The sequence below is a fragment of the Aphelocoma coerulescens genome, chromosome 3, assembly GCF_041296385.1.
Source record: "Aphelocoma coerulescens isolate FSJ_1873_10779 chromosome 3, UR_Acoe_1.0, whole genome shotgun sequence".
NCBI classification, from domain to species: domain Eukaryota; kingdom Metazoa; phylum Chordata; class Aves; order Passeriformes; family Corvidae; genus Aphelocoma; species Aphelocoma coerulescens.
Genome location: NC_091016.1, coordinates 16,597,388 through 16,620,919, shown reverse-complemented (window position 1 = coordinate 16,620,919; position 23,532 = coordinate 16,597,388). Strand labels below are relative to the sequence as shown.

At 53.1% G+C, this 23,532-nt stretch overlaps 2 protein-coding genes across 2 annotated transcripts in view; one reads left to right on the top strand and one right to left on the bottom strand.

Annotated features, from left to right (window-relative positions):
• ABHD12 (abhydrolase domain containing 12, lysophospholipase) overlaps positions 1-5,108 on the top strand; it is a 38,899-nt gene extending 33,791 nt beyond the window's left edge. The window contains exons 8-13 of the mRNA XM_069009210.1: positions 733-770; positions 955-1,034; positions 1,585-1,667; positions 2,363-2,441; positions 2,724-2,851; positions 3,181-5,108. Of these exons, the coding sequence (XP_068865311.1) occupies positions 733-770; positions 955-1,034; positions 1,585-1,667; positions 2,363-2,441; positions 2,724-2,851; positions 3,181-3,220 (448 nt within the window). The 3' untranslated portion in view covers positions 3,221-5,108. The remainder of the gene's footprint in view (positions 1-732; positions 771-954; positions 1,035-1,584; positions 1,668-2,362; positions 2,442-2,723; positions 2,852-3,180) is intronic.
• Positions 5,109-5,598: 490 nt separating this feature from the next.
• On the bottom strand, positions 5,599-23,300 carry PYGB (glycogen phosphorylase B). The gene is made up of 20 exons (XM_069009206.1): positions 22,988-23,300; positions 20,822-20,923; positions 18,841-18,919; positions 17,909-18,012; positions 16,465-16,596; positions 14,238-14,349; positions 13,107-13,189; positions 12,084-12,227; positions 11,650-11,742; positions 11,392-11,538; positions 11,111-11,274; positions 10,688-10,802; positions 9,892-9,993; positions 9,611-9,758; positions 9,013-9,071; positions 8,172-8,313; positions 7,621-7,828; positions 7,117-7,251; positions 6,942-7,008; positions 5,599-6,669 (listed from the first exon to the last, which is right to left on the bottom strand). The coding sequence occupies exons 1-20, from the start codon at positions 23,228-23,230 to the stop codon at positions 6,517-6,519; spliced, it is 2,532 nt and encodes an 843-aa protein (XP_068865307.1). The 5' UTR covers positions 23,231-23,300; the 3' UTR covers positions 5,599-6,516.
• Between the last annotated feature and the right edge of the window lie 232 nt (positions 23,301-23,532).

Sequence of the window (23,532 nt, the reverse complement as noted above, 5' to 3'; positions counted from 1 at the left end):
CTGTGACACTAAACACCCTGCTTTGTTTGAGAGAAGACAAAGACCTTTTCTTTGGCTCGTCCTCTAAATTTTTTGCCCTGTTCAGAATCCCTTTCTGGGTCAGAGCATGCTTGTGATGTTTCCCAACACTTCAAGTTAGTGTCCTGAGACTGGCCCCCAGCTGAGTTCTCTCAGACTGGTGACCGCAGCCAGTCTGGAGTCCAAGGTCTGTGAAATGTGTTGTGCTTGGAGGATTCAGCAAATTTGGAAATATCCCTGTCCTGTTAGGGTGATGCATAGGGGAGACCTTGCTGCTTTCTGTCCCAGTTAGGGAAGCTCCTTGCAGTGTAGCCCTGGGATGCTGCACTCCAGCTGCCTGGAACACACCTCCCCCTCTGCCTATAGCCCTGCATTCCCCTCCTGCTTGCTCAGCCCTTGTGGTCTGGAGGTGGGAGGCTGTGTCACACAGCTGTGGATGTGATGGGAGCCTGAGAGCCACCCGAAAGGAGTCCATCCAAGGGGCTGCCTGGTGTGTTGCTTCCTTGGACTTGTTCACTTAAACACAGGCCCCTGATGTCACTTGGGACAGTGGGGTACGTGAGGCCGGTGGGAGCCCAGGTCACTGTGGGCTGGCTGCCAGGACCTCAGGCAGTGTGAGGGATCGACCTTGTGGTTGAGTTGTGCCTGTGCCCCCTCTGGAGCTGCTGCTCTGCAGAGGGCCTGTGCCAATTCAATGCTCGTTCTTCTTTCCAGGGTTGCAACGAATCTGGTGCGGCGCCTGTGCGAGAGAGGTAAGCGTGGTGCGTGGCTGCGCTTCCCGGCAGCCGGCCGCTGTCCCCAATTCCCGCAGGCGCTTGGGGCCGGGACAGAGCTGTCCTTGGTGCACCGTGGTGGCAGCTGCTCTCATGAGGCAGATGCTGACCTTGCTGGCTGGCTGCACCTCTGCATTTCAGCACATTGCCTTTGGCTTTTCAGAAACGCCCCCGGATGCCCTGATCCTGGAATCTCCATTCACCAACATACGGGAGGAGGCACGGAGTCACCCCTTTTCTGTGGCAAGTACACAGTGACTCTCACGCTGGTAGCATGGAATTGTGTGCATAGAAATGAGCCTTCAGAAGTGCTGCAGCTGAGCTAACTGCACGGCTTGTGGGGCAGTGGGGATATCTGTAAACATCAGGGGTAAAGAACTACACTTGAGACAGCTGCTGGGAGCACAGAATAAGCAGTGCCAGAGCCATGTGTCCAGCATGGGAATGGATTGGCTCTGAACTGAGTAGACACACAGGCCAGGCCTCAGATGCAGGCAAGCTGGTGAGGTGCCCTGGGATAAAGCTCTTCCGGGAAGAATTGCCAACAGTCCTGCATGATACCTGGAGACTTTGACCACGCAAGCACCCACAGGGCCTGCTCCTGAGCAGGCTGGTGAGATGGGCCCAAAACAGGGGAGGAAAAATAATGCTGGTGGAAACAGGGGCAATCTCACTGCAAAGAGCACGGTCAGCAGCCAAGGGATGTTATGGGATGGCAGCAGCCTGCCCTGTTAGTGCTGTTTGTATCACTGGCCTGCTGGTGCCTGCCACTAATGCACATTTTTCCTTTCAGATATACAGATACTTCCCTGGGTTTGACTGGTTCTTCCTTGACCCCATCACGACAAGTGGAATTAAATTTGCAAACGATGAGAAGTGAGTTCCCTCTTTGCTGGGGTTTCAGCTGTGGCTGCAGTGAGCCATGGCAAGCATCAAGGAGGATAGACATGAGACCGCACTCTGGCTCTTTTTTGGTGCAGCATTGCTCTTACTGGAGCGATTTCAATTACTCTCACAGCCCCGAGAGCAGCACAGTAGAGCTCTGTCTTTTTTAATTGTTCATAGTAAGGACAGATGCAACAGAGAGAACAGAGACTACTCAGGGATGTGCTGATTTGGTTCATGCCATTTATGCTTTTCAAGTGTACCTTACACATTAAACAGTAGCATTGGAACATGGAAGGTTTGGGAATATTCCTTTGCTGTGCATTTGCCTAAGCCACCTTGCCTGTAATCACACTGTCTCCTTTCACTGAGTCTTTCATTGAAGACTCTGAGCATTTGTGAGTGTCCAGTATTGAAACCAAACCAGACCTTGTTGGGGGGGTGATGATTTACGGTGGAGTGAGCCACTTTTCTCTGGTCTAAGTAGCAAGAAAATTTTATGAGCTTGTCTTTCACTGGTAAATTTTCTATAGATCAAATGAATGGTGCCCAGAAAAGGTTTTAAATTGTAGTAAATAACCCACGGGACACATTTGTCACTACAGTTTTCTTAGAAATGCACATGTTGGTGTTAGAGAACGATGGGATTGCTCTGGGCCTTTGTGACATTGTTGTCTGTTTTACAGTGTGAAATACATTTCCTGTTCCCTGCTCATCCTTCATGCTGAGGATGATCCAGTGGTACCATTTCATCTGGGAAAAAAGGTACACACGTGGCTCTGCAAGCTGATCTGGTGGGAGGAACTGGTGTGGATAGAGCAACATCCCAGCCAGGCAAAAAGTAATAGAAAGGTGTAAAACACACAGCCCAGAGGGACTGCAGATTCTGTGGTGCTGGAGGTGGCAAATCAGTAGTGAAATGAGGCTGGAGCTACCAAAAACTGCTCCAGCCAGGGCCCCTCACCCACACCTGAGGGGGCTGCGGGTTTGGCAGAGGGAGCTGGTTTGGAGTAACACGAGTCCCTCACCTCCTTCCCTTGGGCTCAGCTTTACAACATCGCGGCCACGTCACGGAGTTTCCGGGACTACAAGGTGCAGTTTGTGCCCTTCCACACAGACCTCGGCTACCGGCACAAGTACATCTACAGGAGTCCAGAGCTACCTCGGATACTGCGGTAACGCCGGGGCGGGGCTGGGTGGGGCTGAGCACCCTTTGCTCTCCACAGTGGGGGAGATACCGGGGCTGGCTTAGCACAGGAGTCAGAGCTCTCCACCTCCTTGCAAAGCAGGTTTTGGGAAGGGGAGCCACAGAAATCTGGGAGCACTTTCTGGGTCATCTGTGCTGTGAGCTGGATGCTCTGGAGGAGCTGTTGCAGAGCAGTTGCTTCAGCTTGGCTCTTTCAGTGGGAGCCACTGATGGGTGTGAGAGCGAAGACCTGCAGGCTGTAGTGTGCCCCAGAGTATAGGAGAGCCGAGTGTCACTGCTTTGTCATTTCCTTTCTAGGGAATTCCTGGGAAAATCTGAACATGAGCATCATCACTGAAGACTGTCTGCTTGTCAGCACAGAGATTTTCGTTTCCTTCCTCTCTCTCCTTTTCCTCCCATCTCCCTGTGGGTCAGTCTGCCGTTCTTCCGTCCCTGGCACTAGAGGAGGTCAGGGATTCCCGTTCCGGTCCTGATGTGTACCCTTGGCAACTCCAGCTTCTGGCATCAGCATCTCTGACGGCAGAAGGAGGAAGTTGTTGGCTTCTTTTTCGACACGGATGGAGGGGTGGTAGCAGCCCAGGAGCCAGTACTGAACCATGAAAAATGTAAGCGCAGCAAAGCCTCGCCAACCCATCGTGGTACTGCTGAGGACAGATTTCCTAGGACACTGTGTCATGACCAAGGATGTTTCTTTCACTTTTAAACACTGCTGCTGTTTTTGGATCATGTAGAGATTCATTTGTAGGCAAATGGCTTTTGCCATGTCTCCTTACTGCAGTTGTCTTGCTTGAGTTTGAGGTGTTCTTTTTCTAGAAAATACGTGTTTTGCCTTTCCTTTCCAATCAGTGGCTGTAATTACAAATATATGGAGGATCCAGGTAGTGAGAGGTATTTTTATTTAGCTCTTCAGTCACAATGTGCTGCAAGTGTTGGGGTAATTGCACACATTTGGAAATAAAATGAAAGATTTTTTTTTTGTTCTTCCTTTTGAAACATCGATTTAATGGGAAAGGCTAGTGCCCTTTTATCTTTTCTGAGCCCTTTTCCTTCTGAACATCATTTTTTGCTCCCATTCCTGCTATCCTCTGTGGACCTCCTCCCCATTTACACAAGTACTTCCTATTAGGACTGGAATGACACATGTATATATAACTGCAGACTTGGGTGTTTGATCTCCTCTTCCATGAACAATGTGTGCCCAGACTGCCAGAATGGATATCTTCCATTACCCCTGTACGTACCCAGACAGCCATGTGCTGCTTTTTGGTGAGAAGGGCAAGGGGTTTTTTTCCTCAACTACTTTTTGACTCTTTGGGTCAGGTTTTCCTGTTCCTGGTGGCAGTGCTGCTCCACTGTAGTTAAAAGCAGACAGTGATACACGGTTTTTGATGCAAAAATAAGTCTGGGGTGTTGCTCCCCATCTCTTCCCCCCTGCCTTCTGTGTGCTGCCAGTAGCACATCTTAGCCCCTCTGCCAGCCATTGTCCAGGAGACAGAAGTGGAAATGAGCCTTTCCCACAGGGAGAGCTTCTGGGGATGTCCTTGTCCTGCTTGGGGCTGGAAGGGGGGCTGGTTTATGCTGCTGAAGAGCTCTGCACTGAAAGAGGAGTCACTCACACACTGCCTCACTGGGGTCCTGCCCCTTGTCAGTCCATACAGACAGGACCAGGTGCTGTAGGTTTAGTCACGAGTGCTCAAAGGGAATTGTGCTGCCCCAAGGGTCTGGTCAGGGGTGTACAGCATAGTATAAACTGCTCAGCATGCATCAGAGTTATATCTGCAGGCTTATACTAGTTGCAAAAGAGACAGTAGCTTGTTCTTGTACCAAGATTCTTCTGCCATTAGCGCAGTTGTCCCTGAGGTTTCTGACCCCTGATACTCATAAAGTAGCTGTGCCACTTCACTACAAGTGCATCAACCATAATTCATTGCACTGACAGATGAGAAATATTTACCTGGCTCTGGAGGGTAACACACATTCCAGTTAATGCTGCTGCTGGCAGCTGGCTTGGGGTAAAGTGCAGCCTGAGCTGGGGCCTGGCTGGCTGCCTTCCTCCTGGTGGGACAGAGCTGGGAGTCCAGCATAAGAACTGCTGGTGTTGGTGGTCCCAGCACCACCATTCCTCTTAGCAGGCCAGTGAAATGCTTGGAAATTTAAACTGAAATGTTTATCTAAAAGTGGTGTAGTTTTAATAAAGGCATTGACTGCTGATCACTTTAGCTTTACCAGTCTTACCTGGCAGTTTTTGGGACATTTTCCCCACACTGAGCTGCGTGTGGGGCAGGGCTGCAGTATGGTGGTGTGTGGGAGGTGAGCTGGTGAGCTTGCAGCTGGGACTGGGCAAATCTTGGTGGCTACTGCCAGTTCTAGGGGATCGACTCTCCTGGAGCCCAGAGGGTCTGTGCCTGTGCTGTGGCTGCAGCTGAGGCTCTGCTCCTCCCCTGGGAGGGGGGAGACGGGAGCTGCCTGTGTGATTTTTAGTTCAGGAGGCCCTGGGTGCCATTGGCAGGGCAAACCCAGCACTAACCCCCACCCCAGTGCACAGAGTCAGCCTGACATGGGCATGTTACCCCCCATGGTGGTGCCAGCACCCTGCCAGCTGCAGGGGACCACGAAGCCACAGCTGGGGAAGGACAGCAGCGATTCAGGCATCATGGCCTGAACTTGCTGCAACCTGAACCCCGAGGCGTGGAGTAGTCACAAGTCAGTCCAAAGTCAATCCAGCAGGTGTTTGGGTTGTTTTAATGAGTTGGTGTCAAACAGGGCAGTACTGGTGCACTACACAGCACTATGGGTGTTAAACGGTGACCCCAGCACTGGGAGGGACATGTGGAGCAGCATGACCCTGCTACGGAGGAATGCCAGGGATGTGATCCATGTTCACCCCCTGGGTAGCAGCCAGCACACAGCTGCACCTGCGGAGTCAGGAGCCAGCAGGCTCAGCCACCCCACCTGGCAGTGGCAGGTACAGCCATCCCTGTGCAGACCTGGAGGCTAAAAATCCCTGGAGTGGCTTGGTTACTGGGCCTTGAGTTAGGAAAAAGGTGTGGTAGGAGGCTACAGTAAGCTCTGTGGCAAGGAAGTGGCTGATCCCAGGCTCTCCTGCTTGTGGCACAGTGTTTGACATTGGTGCCTGCCCTGGGGCCTGCTGCTTTCACAGCCAACCCCCCTTCTTTAGGTGATACTGGGGAAGGGGATGGTCAGGGAGTGGCCTCTCCCTCCCCCAGCTTTGGGCCTGCCAGACCCCTGGAGGAGAATGCAAGACATGCTCTGTGTTAGCTGATCCTACTTGTGGGGCAGGGTCAAGGAGGCCAGGCCCTTGCACACAGAGGGGAGGGGTTTACTTGGAAAGCCCTTGTTAAGCATGGAGCACAGCCGTGGAAGACTTATCCATGGTCATCTCACTAGAAGCACTATGCAGCACATGCAAGCTAGGTAGCTGCAAACACAAGGTCCTTTCTCCTGCCCCCCAGCTCTTGTTCCTCAGTCAGGGCTCCTCCTCAGAGCATTCTTCTACCCTCTGAGGGAAAGGCCTTGGTTCTGCAGAGCTGAGACCATGAGACTGGTGGTGAAATGCAGCTGAGGCCTCCTGCACTGGGAGCGTATCCCTCCTTCCATCCCTTGGTGCTTGCATCAATTTCGGGGGATGTTGGGTGGGGGGATTGCTGTGGCAGAAGGCTCCACCCCCCAGATCTCACGGGCATACTCCGTGATGGTTCTGTCACTGGAAAACTTGCCCGAGCACGCAATGTTCCTGATGACTTTCCTTGTCCACTCGCGGGGATCCTGGGAAGAGGAGAGGCAATGTCAGCACTCAGTTGCTCACCCAGCTCTGTCCTGGCTTGCAGCCTTGCAGGGCACTGGCTGGTTTAAAACACCATGGTGTGGGGCTGCTGGAGCAGCCAAACCTGCCTCGCCCTGCCCCAGGGTGCCTGCACACTGTGGTGTCTATAAGAAGGGCGCCACTGGAGCACACGTCCCACTTACCCCCAGTCTTCCCACTGCACTGCCATGGCCAAAGACCCCATCCTTCCCACTCAGCAGTGGCCATGTCTTACCATGAACAGCTGGTCCACTTGGCCTTGGCACTTAATGTACGCCTCATAGTCTGCAAACACCTTAAACCTGAAACCCAAAGCAGAGTCCGGCTGGGATTTGCCTTCAGGGCAGGACAGACATCTTCCCCTGAGCAGGCAGGGCTCCCACTGAGCAGGGATGCTTCCCAGAACTCACCTGTCGTGGTACATGAGCATGTTCACCACGTCCCTGAAGCAGCCGGGGTCTCGAGGGGAAAAGAAGCCACTGCTGATCTGGTCGATGGCCTGGCGCAGCTCGGGCAGGCTCTCGTAGTACTCCCGAGCGTTGTACCTGCGCCCAGCAGAGACAGCTCTGGCACTGCTGCTCTTCCTGGGGCCCCCACGTGCCTGGGGCAGGGAGGGCAGGCAAGGATGTGGTACAGCTCCTGAGTGAGGGGCCTTGCTCCAGGGCTGTGTCCATCAGAGCACCCTGCTCATGGCTCAGACCAGGTGTCTGATACACTTTGTGCCATGTCCCACTCACAGCCACTGTGCTCTGGACGAGCTGCATCCTTGCAGCCCAAGGCAAAGGCTGCCTCCAGCCTGCTTTTTCCTGCTCTAGAGCGGCCCAGAGAGGAAGGTGTCCCTCCCAGTGAACATGGCTCTCCCCACCAGAGCTGAGCCCTGTATCCCCATCAGATGAGCCCTGGCGTGCACCAACCCTTTCTGATCCAGGGCCTCCACGTCTTCCACCCGCATGCCAAATATGAAGAGGTTTTCTTCGCCTGCCTCCTCAGCCATCTCCACGTTGGCCCCATCCATGGTACCAATGGTGAGGGCCCCGTTCACCATGAACTTCATGTTGCCAGTACCTGAGGCCTCTGTGCCAGCTGTGGAGATCTGCTGGGAGAGATCCGCTGCTGGGATCACTGCCAAGTGCAAGAGAGGTGGGAGTTAATCCTTGACACATTGCAGCTCCCCACAACCAGGACAGCAATACAAACCTGGGCATTTGCCAGTGGCCCTTCTGACCTCGCCCTCAGCCCAAACAGCACAACTTTGGGGCCAGAGCCAGGCTCAGCTTTCCCATGACCCCATGCAGCTGCTGCCACACCTGCATGAAGCTGGCTTCCTGCCCTGTGTGGAGCCCTCAGGCTCTTCCTAGGGGACAGCCAGGTGTCCTGCCACAACTGCCTCTCAGGCCAGCCCATTCCTGGGCTCAGCTGGGACATACCCAACTTCTGACATGTGCTTACAGAAGACCAGACATACCCTTCTCAGCCAAGGATACCCGGTAGTTCTCCAGGAAGATGACCTTGAGCTTGTCCCCCACATAGGGGTCGTTGTTGATGACCTCACCAATGGATGTGATGAGTTTGATGATCATCTTGGCCATGTGGTAGCCAGGGGCCGCCTGAAGAAGAGCAGCCCAGAAATGGGGAAGGCTTTTAAGGAAGGGAGAGCGTGAGAGATGCCAGTGTGGGGTCCTCAGTGCAGTGAGTCTGGGCCTCACCTCTGCCGTTCACATAGAATCACAGCATGGTTTGGCTTGGAAAGGACCTTTAAAGGACATCGAGTCCAACCCCCTTGCAATAAGCAGGGACATCTTCAACTAGACCAGGTTGCTGAGAGCCCCATCCAACCTATGTTAAATGTTTCCAGTGATGGAGCATCTTTCACTTCTGGGGAACCTGTTCCAGTGGCTCACCACACTTATTGAAAACATTTCCACCTTAGATCTAATCTACATCAACCCTTCTTCAATTTAAAACCCCTATCCCTTGTTCTATCACAGCAGGTCCTGTTAGAACATTTGTCCCCATCTTTCTTAAAAGGCCCACTCCAAGTACTGAAAGACTACAATAAAGACTCCCCAGAGCCTGAACAATCCTAATTCTCCCAGCCATGAATTAGGAAAAAAACCCTGTTGGGACAAGAAGTCCTGAGCCACAGGGCAATAGTGATGGAGCCTTGCTCAGTCCAGTTAGTCCATGGAGGTGTTCCCTGTTGGGTGGCTAATCTACAGCAGGCCCAGCAAAGCCACAGAAAGGGGACAGGAACCTTCCCCACCCACCCCCTGAGCCACGCATGCACAGTCTGGAATGCAGGTTACCTTTCCTCCGATCATAATGGTCCTGGGCACAAAGGACTTGGATGGATTACATCTGATGCCTGAAAGAGCAGGGATCTTTCTTCAAAATTTTTTCAAATTTGAAAGCTCAAATTTGATCTTAAAAAGAAAAAAAAGAACTGAAGATAAACTGGGCAGAGTTTTACTGCATGGATCAGAGGCGGGCTGGGATCTCAGCCCATGTCACAAGGACCTGTCAACCTTGAAGGACCCCGAAGCCCAACCCAGACATCTGCTGGAGCTGTGGTGGGCAAAAAATGGCCACAGAATCCTTGGGGATTCAGATCCTTGGAGAACTACTGAAGCCAGAACAACGCAGAACTCCAGTGACTTCGCCTCCCTTTGGGAGTGGGCAGGGGCCCCAAGTATACACTGGGAAATGGGGTCGTAACTTGCACCAGGTCAGTCTTGACACCCGCAGAACAGGTGTGGAGGTTACCTGGGCCGGAGATGTGGGCTGTGAGCTTTTCCCCAGAGCTTTGTATGACCCTTCAGACAATCTGTCTTCCCTCCTGGAGAGAAGCCCTGGCAGTGAGAGGCTGGGGGACACCCCTTGCCTATGAGCCCAGGCAGGACTTACGGTTGTAGAGGGTGATGGCATGCAGGCAGTTCAGCAATTGCCGCTTGTACTCATGGATTCGCTTCACCTGGACATCAAACATGGACATAGGGTTGATCTTCACCTTGTACTGCTCCTCCAAGTAGGCTGCAAACTTCAGCTTGTTCTCCTGGCAGAAAAATATGAGGAATAGGCATAGGTTCCCAGGGCTTGCATCAGAAGTGAGCCTTTGCTGCTGGGATATTCCTGGGAGCATGGTGCTTTTAGCCTTCTTCCCCCAGGCCACCTCCAGTGCATGTTACCTGCTTGACTTTTGCCACATCCCTGATAAAAGTCTCATTATCGATGAAATCCAGTAGCTTCTTCAGCTGGCTCAGATCTGTGACAAAGCCTTCCCCGATTTTCTAAGAGAACAAACCAGGAGAGGAATGTCATGAGACGCTTCACAACTGCCCTTCCCCAACAGAGGTGCCACAGTCCTGTTGGGAACTGGAAGAGGCAGTGTGGCCAGGAAAAGGGGCACAGTTTCTCATGGTGGGGTTACTTCTCTGTGTCATAAAGAAGCCCAATGGAAACACGGCACTTGCAAAACCTTGGACAAGCCTGCCTCTCTCAAGGAGTTTTAGCAGGAAGAGGGAGGATGTGTGCACATGTGCCAAGGCCTCCTGGCAGCTGGAGAAACTGATGGGCAGGACATAGAGATACAATTAATTGCAGGATGATATTCAGCCATGGCATGTCCCAGTGTGATGCAAAAACCTGTGCTAAAGGGCCTGGGAAACAGAAGGGACAGAACTGGGGCTGGGACTCCATGGGAGCTCCTTTGTGCCTATGAAGCTGCACACTTGTCCAGACAGCCTATGGTTGTGCCTGACTGTGTGCAGCCCCCATGAGGGCAGGAACCAGATCTAGATTTCTGCAGCTATTTTTGGCCAATTCTTCTTCATCAACTTTAAAGCCCAGCCAATCTCACACCTACAAGTACCACAGGCATGGTCCTCCCAGGCTGGCCCCACACAGCTGCCAGGTGTCAGACCACAAGAAGAGGTGACCAAAGGTATCACACTCAGCCCCTCACTTCACATGCTCCCCACTCACCTCAGCAATAACGTCAGCCAGTCCTGGGTTGCACAGCAGGAGCCAGCGTCTCGGCGTGATCCCATTGGTCTTGTTCTGAAACTTTTCTGGCTCCAGCTCATAGAAATCCTTGAACCTGGAACACCAGGGAGCTCTGAGCCACCCACCACCACCCAGAGCTTCAGCAGGGCCCCAGCAGTGTGTGCCCCTTACTCAGGGCAGGCTCTGTCAATCACCCTATAACAGCTGTGAACTCTCTGCTGCCTCTCACCCCCTTCCTCAGCTGTACTGCCAAGAGTTTCACCAGCTCCAAAGGGAGAGAGTCTCTCCAGAAAGGCAACCAAGCAGATCTAAACACCCAGCTTCCCCAGCTAACCCTCCCCAGCTGGCAGGCAAAGCCCAGTGAGCAGAGAGAGTGCCTGCCCTGGGTGTGTCCCAACTCACACCGAGTTCTTCACGATGTCAGAGTGGATGCGGGCTACGCCGTTGACGGCGTGGGAGCCAATGACGCAGAGATGAGCCATGTTGATCCGCTTGCAGTCGCCCTCCTCGATCACTGACATCCTCCGCAGACGGTCGATGTCCCCCGGGTACAGAGCTGCCACGCGCTGCAGGCAGGGAGAGGGACATGAGCGACACAGCCACAGGACCTAGGAGCACTCCCACCCTAAAGGTGGTCACCCCAAGACCCCCGGAGTTCCCACAGCCTGGGACCCGTCCCTTACATCGAGGTGCATTTGGTTGAGGGCGTAAATGATCTCCAGGTGCCGCGGCAGCAGCTTCTCAAACATGGAGACCGGCCAGCGCTCCAGGGCTTCAGGCAGCACGGTGTGGTTGGTGTAGGCACAGGTCCTTTTTGTGATCTCCCAGGCCTGCATTACAGACAGCAGGTTAATGCACGTGCACCCAGGCCAGGAGGGAAAAGGAAATCCCACAGCTCCTTCCCCTGCAAGGTTCAGCAAGGACCTCCCTGCTCTGCTCACCTTGTCCCAGTCCACTTTCTCCACATCCACCAGGATCCGCATGAGCTCTGGTATGGACAGGGCAGGGTGGGTGTCGTTCAGCTGAATAGCCACCTGCAACACAGACTTGATGGTCTCAGTTCTGGCAGTGACACGACTCTGACAGTGTCCCGCATGCTCAGGGCTAGGGTAAGCATCAGCCCCAAGGTTCCTCTCATGACTCACAAACCAGAAACAGACAGAGCTCTCAGTAATGGACCTATGCAAACTTTTAAAGTTTTGCTCCAAATTACAAATTTTTCCCTGGGAAAATAGGCCTGGAGATCATCTGGTTTACAGCCCAAATTGCCAGGGTGTTTGTAAAAATGCCCCCACTTCATCCTGAGCGTCCTGCTCTCCCTCATGAGAAGCAGGTCTGGCTGAAGTGTCCCTGGACTCTCTGCCCATGGACTCACCTTGTCTGGGAAGGTTTCAAAGCATGTTCTCACAGGGTCTCGGCAGCCGAATTTGGAGGACTTGAAGCGGCGGATGATGTCCTGGAGGGTGGCAGCCACCACGAAGTACTCCTGCTTCAGCCTCAGCTCCTTGCCTTCAAAGAACTGCACATGGGGGCACCACATCCATCAGAGCTGCAGCTGCCATCCCCACCTGGCAGCCAAAGCCCTGGAGATGCTCCTCTCCACCCTGAGGGGCTTCCCAACAGGCCTCACAAGTTTTGCCTTGTCTGGCTGCTGTGAGGCTCCTCACCAGGGCAAATGTGCATGTTTCTCACGTGTCTCTGATGGGGACAGCAGCTGCAGGGACTCACAAGGGGCATGGCATCCCAAACAGCTGCTTCCAGAGCAACAGAGCCTGCCACATCCGTGCTGCTCCTGCAGAGCCAGCACAGCTCCCTCCCTTGCGGCAAAATCCTTTGCAGGGTTTTTGGACAAAGGATTTTGGGTTTTCTGCAATAGCCAGAGTGTCTCTGGACACACCAGCTGCCTCCCACACCATGCTTCATGTTGGTCTATTTTAAAACACCAGCAGGAGCAATAGGGTGTGGGGTAAAGTGCAGGGGATTAGCTTTTCCAGCCCAGATGCCAATCCATGACTAGAAAGGAGGGCTCGTCCCCTCTGGAAGCAGTGCCCAGTGAGTGACTGGCCTGGGACAGCCCCTGCAGTGAGAAATCCCTTGAATTGGGGATGGAAATGAGACTCCACTGTGTAAACTGACAACTGCCTTCAAATTGAAGGAGCAGGGAACAGAGCAGCTACATCATATGGGCCAGACTCTTAGCTGCCATCAGTCAGCAAAGACCCTCTGGAACCAGCAAAGCCATACCTGTTCACTGGGAATTATAGGGACAACCTGTTGTATTAAACTAGAACAATAAACATCAGACAGCCATGACCTTCCAGTGCTTGCAAACAAGGAGATACAACTGCAGGAAGGATGATTCTGAGCAACAGGGAAGAGAGGCAAGAGAGTCACTCACGTTATCATTTGGGTACAGGACTCTGGATATGTTTTCTGCCAGGTTTCTGTCCAACACTGCCTCGATGTAGTCACCCATATTGACTGCAGAGAGAGAAATACACACAGTACTGCAGCAGCTGTAGAGATTCAGGCAGGTCCCTGACACCACACTTTTACCTCTTCTCTTGCAGAGAGATTTTGTAACAGGAATATTCAGTTTGGTAATAATGGAACAGGATGGGAATGTACATGTGTGGAGAGCACTGGAGTGACAGGAGGAGATGGGATAAGAGAAAGGCAGATCTCCATGTGCTTCACAAGACACACATATTGGGAAGGACAGGCAAAAACTGAAGGCAGACAGCAGCCAGACAAGGCAAAACAAGGAAGCGAGTGAGCAGCCATCTTGCCTGAGAATGGAGGAGAAATGGGTCTGGGCAGAGAAGCACAAACACCATAATCACACTCAACTGCTGAAAGGTTCAAAAGGCTCATCAAAACCTAGCTCACAACTGCCAGTCAAGAACTGAGTAGACTCAAGGGCCATCACCCCATGTCCCACACAAGTTCTCCTGGCAAGGCTGCTTGGACACACACATCTCTTGCCAGTATGGAAGAATAAATCAAATCTATCCAATCTAAAGCCCTCCCCTTCTGTGACAGCCTAGCACTGACATTTGGTGTGTTAGTTGCCCTGTATCTGCTCTTCAGCACTACAATTAGAGGCTGCAAGATGCACCTAAAGCAAACCAACAGTATGATGGGCTGTGCTGCTGTTCTGCTTCAGCACTAAAGGATGGTGCTGCACAGAAATGACCCTCCCTGGAAAGTCTGCAGCTCATTTGGTGACGTAGGGAATCCAGTGGCAGGTGGTCTGTCACTGGGGGAAGGCATGGGGTAGGTTGTGAGAGCATGACAAGTGTGATGGGAACAGAAGGAGAATGGGTGGGTGTTCTGGTGTATAAGGGCTCTGGAAGCAGTTGTGGGGTAGTGTGATCCATGGATGTGCACACAGTGCTGTGTTTTGGAGCTAGCTATGAGATAAAGACAAAGCAGGCCAGATGTGAAGTGCTGTGCCAGGTGCCATGCACAAAGGGACAACTGTCCCCCAGACTGGCCAGAAGAGAGGCAGTGGAGGGACAACACTTACATTCCTGGAGGTTGAAGTCGTTGGGTGCCTTGGCAGACCAGAGTCTCATGGTGTTCACAGTGTTGTTCTTGTATCCAGGCACTGGGGTGTCGTAAGGCATGGCAAGGACAACCTGCAAAAGGACAGTTTTCCCCTCTGGTTACAGCACAGTGGCCTCAGAGGAGGTGGGAGAGCGGCTGAAACCTCTGCAGGGAGAATCCAGAGGACAAAGACAAGTCCTGTCTGTGGAAGGAATACTCACCTCACTAAAAGACACCTGCTGAGCTTCACAGACTCCCCAACTGTTATGGGCACTTCCACCACTTACTGGGAAAGCATTCATAGGGGAACAAGAGCTGTCTGGAGATTTACTGACCAATTGGAGTTACAACCCCATCAGTGATGTGCAAGAGAGAGTTGCAAGACACCTGCTGACCTTCCTACACCTATACCTTCCGGTAACTGGGGTACCTATCAGAGCACTGAAAACACCCTCAGCTGCCCACTGTGATTCTGTCTGTGCTGGGGTAGAGCCAGGGCAGCTTGGACCTTTGTGTTTCCATCTGGGATTAACTTCACAGATTGAATCCTGCCCATTAGCCTTCTGCAACCTGCCAGGACCAAACCCTACCACTGCAGCACCATTTCCAGAGCCATTCACCCTATTTTCAGGGTTTGTTGAATCTGCCTGGATAAATCCACTGAGATCTCCAGCACCTGAACTGAACATGAGTGTGAAACTCTTTGTGCAGTTTGCAGATGATGCTTAAGCCTCAGGAGGGTGCACACATGGCTACAGGGAGTAACCCTGGAGCTCCCAGCTCACACAGCAGGGAAAACCTGGGCAGATCAATCAGAGCATGTTGGTCCTGAACAGCCTCTTTGTGCTGGCATCAGCAACACCTCCCCTCTGGGGAGAATCAGCTCAGGCTCTCCAAGCTGCTGTTACCAGCTCCGAACATGGAAGCAGGCAGGGAGCCTGCCCAGGGACTGGGGCACACATCACATGAACTCAGCCATACTATATTTGGAGACTTCATCTTTGGCTTTTTTGAACCTTTCCAACTTGTTCCCTTAGCAGCACTATCTGAAAATTCACCTCCTTGTAGGAAGCAGTGTTTGGGATCCCTGAAACCCCAGACTACCAGCAGGATCAGAAGAAAGGCATGATGAAATGCAATGGCACTTGGTCCCCAAGAGGATGCCTGCTGCACTTGGGGGCCAGAGAGCTCTGGCACGGTGCCTCCAAGATGTTCACTGTGCTGGGGCTGTGGTGCTGAACCCCTGCACTGTTATCCTGGCAATGGCCTAGGTCACTGCACAGCCTCTGACAACCAGAAATAAAATGCTGTATTTCTCCTCTGAGGAGGCCCAGGTGACTCTCTAACTGAGCTTCAGCTCTTGGTGCTGAAGGGAATGGCCGGGCTCTGTGACCGTGAGCTCCCCAGAGGAACCGAGCTGGTTCATCAGCCTGAGAGACCTGATGAACATTATGGAAACAAGGCTAGGTCATCTCCCTGAATCACAGAGAAATTAATTGTCCTTCCTTCCTCCATCCTGAGCAGAGATTACAGAGGAGAGGCTGAAGCATCTTTAGTATTTTTAATAAACCTGTGCCTTCATCAGCTGCGAGATGGGAATGCACCTACAATGCATCAGGCTGTGCCCTGAACAAGCACGAGCTCCTGAAGTACAGCATTACCTCCTCAACCGTGGGAGAGGCTGAAGGAGTGTTTGTGCCCCACGATGCCACAAAACAAGGCCTCCACGCAGACTGGAGACTAGAAACCACACCTCCAGCCCATCGGGCTGCTCTGGGAAAGAGGAACCTGCTCTCATGACAAGAGTTAAACACCCATGGGATTGCTCCATGCCCCTGCACAGCAGCAGCACCAGAACCACCTGAAAATCCACAGGGTGTGAGTGAGCAGTGGCCAGGAGCAGGGTGGAAGGAGCCTACACTTCTCCTCCAACATAAATCCATGCAAGACTGGGGCTTCGCCCTGGAGATCAATAGAGAAGGAGGCCCCAACCAAACTGAAGTTGCTATCCTCCTTTTTTCTCAAATCCTGCCGCAACAAATCAACAAAAATTTTCATTTCCTCAAATCCCCTAGTCTACCAAGTCACCTTCCTAACTAGGTAGCAGAGAGAGTTTGGCCAGTCTGGGAGACAAGCAAAGCCTGAACACCTCAGGTAGCCCAGGGTGGCTACCTTCCCCATCCCAGCAGGGAGACAGATGGTGGTACCTGGGTGTCGATCCACTTCACCCCGTCGGGAGTGTGCTCCACACGGCCGTAGAAGTGCACTGGGAGCATGTACTCGGGGCGGGCCTTCTCCCAGGGGTTGCCGTAGCGCAGCCAGTCGTCCGCCTCCTCCACCTGCAAGATGCACACGGGCTTCAAGGAATGGCTTGTGGCTCCAAGTGAAGGCTGAACGTGGCTCTTCGAAGGGAGACCAGTTTAAAAGCAAAGCTTCAGCAAGCTGGCTTTAAAAATGGATATGTAGAGGCCTCTAGAGGATAGTTGGGCTTTCCAAAGCTTGGATGACTGCATCCCAGCTGGTATAAATAAATCAGCCTCTACAGACTTTGCAGCACTGTTCAGGTTTAAGCCATCCAAACTGCACAGACCACTGCACTCAGTCTGTCTCCAGGCCTTTACATCCAGTTTGACTGTGGATATTGCGGAATATGTGGGATGTGGGACCCACTGGTGCTCTTCCTGGCCACAAGCCACACCCTGTATACCGGGTCTTGTTAACTGCTGTGTCCTCTGCCTGACAGGGTTTCTCCTCTCAGCTCACAACTGTGGCAATGAGAGCAAAGTGAATCCATCAGAGCCACCTAGGCTGGTATTATCCAGAGATGCTTTGTACCTCCAGGCATTTCTCTGCTGTGGGGGGAGGGAAGTAAAGGAAGGAGGAGATAGTGGGACAAGGAAGGGCAAGGCAGGGGGAAGGGCCACAGCCCGGCATGCCACCACCCCTGTTCTTTTTTAAGAAACTCGAAGTCAAATACAGGGGAAGCTTTCCCCTCCCTGTTTTCACCATTTATGGGGCCTAGCATTGCAGCTTCTTTGTGGAGAGAGGGAGGAAAAAACAACCTTCAAACCTCCCATCCTCCCTGACTTATTGAGAAGTATTTTAAGAGGAAAAAGGTACTTTATCCTCCAAAGCAAGGTAAGTCTCCAGCTGGAAACCATTTCCCGACATACACTAAGGAAAACTGCTGGCTGGGGCAGTTTTTCAGCCTATTTTCACTTGAAGATAATATGATCACCAGTGCTACAGGAAAATCCCTGTTTAAGCCCTGTCTGCCACTGACCCAGGGAAGCCACAAGAGCAGCTATCACCCCAGGCACTTGCCTATGTTCCATCATGATCAAAATCCTTTGCCAGACACCTTCCTGAGGTCCGTAGGCACACCTTCATCCTTAGTCTGACTGCTTGCTGACTCACTGCCAAGCTGGATGGGACTCTGGGGTTGTTGCAGCTGCACTGTGGAGACCCAGGCAGGGACACCTCTGGTCTCAGCCATGCCCTGTGGCTCAACTCCCACATCATCTTGCCCAGTGACAGACTCAAATGCCCAGTTTAGGAGCAGCTCAAGGCACTGCAGTTCATTTTACATGTCCAGGCCTTGTCCACAGCATGAAACAGAGGGAGAAATAGGGACCTGAGTTTGCCAAGTACCTGCCAGCCATCAACAATCTTCTGGTTGAAGATCCCAAACTCATAGCGGATGCCGTAACCGTACGCTGCCAGCCCCAGTGTGGCCATGGAGTCCAGGAAACAGGCTGTAAGAGTCCAGGAAACAGGCTGTAGGAGCAGAGCACAGGCACACTGCAAAGAACCTCACTCCTTACTCGCTGCACTTGCTTGTGTGCATGGAGATGAGGAGCTCCCACAACAGTGCTGCTGGAAATGTTTACTACTCAGAGGAAACCCATGTGCAGAAGGCACACAAGGAGACAGTCTGCAGCAGGACTCTGTGTGGTCACTCAGGTCCTGCTGAGCAACCACAAACCTCCAAAATTGTTGGTGACAAGGACAGGTCACCAAAACCCCCGATCCAGCCTTGTTGCAGTGAGAGCTCTTCTAAACTTGCCCTGCTCTAAGCCTGTCTGCCCAGTAAAGCAGAGCTTCTGATCCCAACCTGCTGCCCCACTAGCTACTTAACTATTATTGCTTCCAAAGGAAACCCTTCCAGCCCTCAATCCAGGCAGTTCTGGTAAAGATCAGCCCCAGCATTTACTCCACGCTGGGGAGCTCTCATCTCCAGCTGTCCCACTGGACAGGCAGACTAAAATAGCAGCCAACAATCTGCCTGTGTGAGAGCTGTTGAGTGCCTCTGAGAAGTGAGAGATTTCACGGGGAGGTGAGGAGAAAGGCTCCCGACAGCCTCTTCCAGCCGCAGCCCTGCCTGCTGCACTGTGGAACACACACCGACAGCTCCGGGCTGCTCTCACTGGGGAGGGGATGTTTCTGGCCAGCCAGGAGCAGGCAGGAGGGTACCACACTGCTGAAGGCCTGTGGGGCAGATGCCAGTGGTGAGGGTGTGACAGCCACGCCACCCTGGGTCCCCACACACTCTGCATGAGGGGGCTCCCCTCCCCCTGCATTACCTGCCAGCCGGCCCAGGCCTCCATTTCCCAGACCAGCATCTTCTTCAATTTCTTCCAGCTCCTCCAAGTCCAAACCCAGCTGTTAGGGAAGACCGCAGCAGAACATGTCACCAAACAAACCCCATGTCCTGAGCTGCTCTCTAAGGAGGGCAAACACATCCCAAAATCACCCATACTGAGGGAAATTAAACCCACAAGGTCTCTGTATCCCTCCCCACCACTCCCCACAAAGCATCTCACCAGCCCCTAGTCCTTGGGCAGCCCAATTAATTGGAAAACAATTAAGTCTATCACCAAATGTCGCTTTCCCATGAAGAAGGCTTCCTTAGAGACTTCAGACAAAACACTCATCCCCTGGCAGCCCCTCAGGTCAGGATGTCCTTTGACCAAACTTGACATTGGAGACAGTATGGGGAGAATGGTCAAGCCAGTGTGCAAGGTACCCCTGAGTCCTGCCTGGGCAGGGGAGGTCATCCCTCTGCTCATGCCCACTGAGTCCTTGAGGAAGGGCATGGCCAGGGTGGCAGCAGTGACTGCAGCATTCACCATCACTCTCTGTGCTTCCCACATCCTGCCCAGCCTGCCACTGAGCTCCTTGGCTGCAGTCTGTGGCTGGAAGTGGTTGCCTGCATCTCTTGAGCCATTTTTTCTATGGCCTGGGGGTCCCTGCCAGATGAAGGCTAAGCCTGCCAGGAGCAAGGATTCTCCAGGAGTCCAGAGGTGCAGACTCTCAGAGGGCAGCAGTAGCTCACCCTGGTGCCTGGGGGGACAGCAGGGTGTCAAGCCAATACCACGGCTGCTCCCCAAACTGTTTTCCCAGCACTTCAATCGTCTGCAACCACCAGATGGGAAAGCCTCATGCACAGGATGATGGGGACATAAAAACTGAGACAAATTCTCTCAGTGACAGAGCCATGCTAGATACAAGACCTCTGAACCAACCTGGCCACTGGCCATGATGAGCTCCACAAGCTGGAGGCTACAGCAACAGAAGCCTCCACTAGCACGTTGGGCCAAATCTGCACTTGGAAAGTGTCTTGCAAAGGAACTTAGAGGATGCTCCCTGAAGAAAACCAGCCTGCCCTCTGAGGCATTGATACCTCAGAGAGGAAACAGGTGCCTCCCTGGAAATCCCTTCCTATCTCTTGGCAGGGAAAGTGCTTGCCAGGATGTTTCAGCAGCAACTGTAGTACCTCATTTTGAGAGACAGTGGAGTGCCCAACTTCTGCTAGAAAGTGTAATATGGATCAATCTGGTGGGGCAGAGGGAGGGCAGAGGGGAAGCTGGGAGAAATAAAGCCTTTGGGTGAGAAAGCCAAAAACCTCACATTCTGTCAAAAAAGGTCACGGCGCTGTTGCAGAGACGTCTGCAAATAACCATATAAGTAAGTAACCATGGCCTCACATTAGTGATTGCCTTGGTGATACCCAGCTGAGTTTTTTTCCAGATGGAAATCATCTGAGGACATTTTACTTCAAGCAAATCATTTCCTTCCTTTTTCCCTTCCCACCAATTAACTTCTACTTGGCAGCACTGCTGCTGTGCCTGTGTACCTCCAATGTATGAACCGTAATTCGGTGTTTTGCTGCTCCAGTCTCCTCTTCTGGCCCAGTCTCTCCCACTAGACTACATCTCCTGTGATAAAACATCATCTCTCCTACTAATGGAAAGCTCTTTGCAGCCTGTGACTCCCATGTCCTTTGGGATACTAGGTGTTGTTTTCAGTATTCACTTCTGGGTTCTCCCATTCACTACAGGGAAATGGTGGTTTGAAAAAAAATGTACTCCAACTCCAAGGCATCCCAAGCCCCCCCACCGCTGTCTTCTCTGGGAATGAAAAACACTAAGAGAGAGCCAAGCTTCTTTTTATATAGTCCAAATAACACAACATTCTCAGGCAAAGCCCTGAGAAATAGATACTCAGCCCTCTGTGTGGAAAAGTTTAGCCTCAGGGGGACCCTGGTTACCCCCAAGACTTTACCTGGTAAATGGCTTCGTCACAAGCATTCTGCAGGCCCAGGTTCACCATGGTGTTCTGCAGAGTGCGACCCATGTAGAACTCCAGGGACAGGTAGTAAATGCGCTGAGGAGGCAAAGCGAGATGCTTACACACAGCACAGCACTTTGCTTTCACCAAAGCTGCTTAAAATCAAGAGCAGATCCAAGCATTTTCCAGAGTAGGGATGTCTTCCCAGACTGGCTTTTGGCGCCTGCTGCTGAACACCACGCACCAGAGTTGTTTGTCAGAAGAATTTCATGCGGGACGCCGGCCAAGCCTCCACCACGCATTTCCCTGCCAACGGCCTTCTATAGAAAAATCTCGCTGCCTGTTAAGTGTTTCCCTAATTAACTCAGGGCAAGTATTATCTAGGATGCTGAATGATATATTTATACACTGTCAGGCTCAGCTGAGGTGATGTTTACGCTGGGCTTTTAAAGCTTTCCCATGCTAGGCTGAAGCTGATCCAGTCTCCCAAAAGCCAGAGCAAGCCCCCTGCCCCATGCAGGCCGGCTGGGCTGAGGGCCAGCACCTTCCTGCGAGCAATTTTCCAGCACTCCCATCTCATGGGTCCTCCTGCTCGCCCCTCACTGAGTTTCACGCCCGTTTCACGCTGTTGAACAAGTAAATTGTCCCATAGGTGGCAGGGTTCCTGGCACAACTGTGCAGTGACCTTCCAAGTTTGAGAGGAGCCGTGTCTGTGCCGCAAATGCTAACGAAAGCCTGTTTGTGGGATGAGGAGCAGGCTGTGCAAACTTTTGCCCTCACTCAGATTCATCACTGAGGATACTTTTATAAATAAACTGGAATTTTTAACAGAGCAATAACCTGACTTCAAATTGTGCTTTCCCCTGAATCTCTTTCCACTGTAGTGTGGACTTTTCCCCGCTAAGCAGCAGGATTACCCACTCTGCCACCTCTGCTGGGAGTTCCCTGGGGCTCATCAGAAAGACTGAAATCATCGCACATAAGTGCTCTGCTCCTTTCAGTCTCCTGCAGGGGCATATTTCTTGTGAAAATCTAAGTGTGGAGAAAAGTAAGCAAACTCAGTCCAGGCTCCTCTGAGCCTTTATAGGATCTGTACAATCCCTTCTGTTGGTGTTGCAATACAGATCAGGGCGTACTTGTGTGAGTTAGGATAAAAGGGAGAGTCCCATGCAACAGTGTAGCTCCCCGAATATCTGCATCCATTCTGTCGTTAAAGTGCACTTTGTTTCTTGTGTCAAGGCAATTTTCATAATCTTGGGGAAAGAGCTGACTCAGGGAAGTGGCTGCCTGCACCCTGGGAAGGTATGCGCCTTTCTCAGTACATACCTGCTCTCTGTGGCTCCCCAGTCAAGTGCTGGATTGGGTCTTAATTCAAAAGGATTAGGGCTGAATTATATCTTGCAGCCCCCAACACCTCCAGCATCACTGTCCTGACTTGGCAAGTGGGGAGGAGCTTGTCTGGTTTTCACCAGCAAGAAACTCCTCTCCAGCCTCAAAGCTGAGCTGCCTGCATGTTCTGCAGGAGTGAAGTCAGGACACAGCTGTGCTGAGCCATGGAGGTGATGACGCTCACGGGGGACACCACTGTGGCAGTGTGAGTGCAGGATGTGACCGTGGTGGAGCGTACAGAGGAGCTAGCAGCAGCAAGGCCAATGCAAGAACATGCTCAGAGTGGGACCACAGGGGACATGGCTGTGACCAGGTGCAGGGGGACACAATTACGAAAGTGTCTGAGGGGGAACAATGCTGCAGCAAGCTTCATTGGAACAGGACTGCAAGAGCTTATGGTGACACAGCCACGGCGAACTGCACAAGGGACATGGCTGGGGTGATGTCCGTGGGGACACAGGCCTGGCAAGATGTGTGTGAGTGACATAGCTGAGGCAAGGCTCATGGGCACACAGCCACAGCAATGCCCACAGGGGCACGGCCACAGCAAGGGTGTGTGTGAGCCATACAGGTGTCATGATGCCCGCAGGGAAGAAATCATGGTGGGATGCATGAGAGGCACGGCCACGGCAAGGGGCCCCACAGCCAGGTGCACACAAGGGACAACGCCCATGGGTCACACCCGCAGCGACACCGGCCAGGTAGACCCGGAGACACCCTTGGTGAAGGCACAGCCGCCCAGCCCCAGTCCCTCGTCCCGCCGCGGCTCACCTTGGGGTCCCGCTCGTAGTAGTGCTGCTGGGTGCGGATCCAGCGGCCCACCAGGTGGTCGCGCACCGTGTGGGCCAGCGCGAAGTAGTAGTCGCGGGGGGTGGCGACGTTGCGGTCCTTGACGAGGGTGAAGTGGAGGTGGCGATTGAAGCTCTTACGCACCTCGGCCACGTCCCCCAGCCCCGCGATGCCCCGCACGCTGATCTGCTTCCGACGGTCCCCGTCGCTCAGCGGCGCCGCCATCCCGCCGCCGCCGCCGCCCCGCCGCCGCTGGCGATGCCTCCGCCGCAGCCGGGGCCGGGGCAGGGCCGGGGCCGCCGCGCCTGCGCCTCCTCCGCCCGCGACGAGGCGGGGCCGGCTCCGCTGCCGGGGCGGGCCGAGGGGGAGCGGGAGAGCCACTGCGGACTGGGATGGCGTAGGGGGCTGGGATGGCACCGGGGGACTCGGATGCCGGAGTGACTGATGGCACGAGGGGTCAGGGATGGCGTCAGGGCAGTGATTTCTCATCCCACCCGCCGGGCGGGCTCTGGCGCTAAAAGCCACCC

What these genes read in the sequence shown, in the direction of transcription:
- PYGB (XM_069009206.1), bottom strand. Translation starts at nt 23,230, where the DNA reads ATGGCGGCGCCGCTGAGCGACGGGGACCGTCGGAAGCAGATCAGCGTG. An exon ending in AGATTGTTGATGGCTGGCAG is followed by an intron (nt 16,597 to 17,908) that starts GTACTTGGCAAA and finishes TGCATCTTGCAG; the next exon opens with GTGGAGGAGGCGGACGACTG. An exon ending in CGACTTCAACCTCCAGGAAT is followed by an intron (nt 13,190 to 14,237) that starts GTAAGTGTTGTC and finishes CTCTCTCTGCAG; the next exon opens with TCAATATGGGTGACTACATC.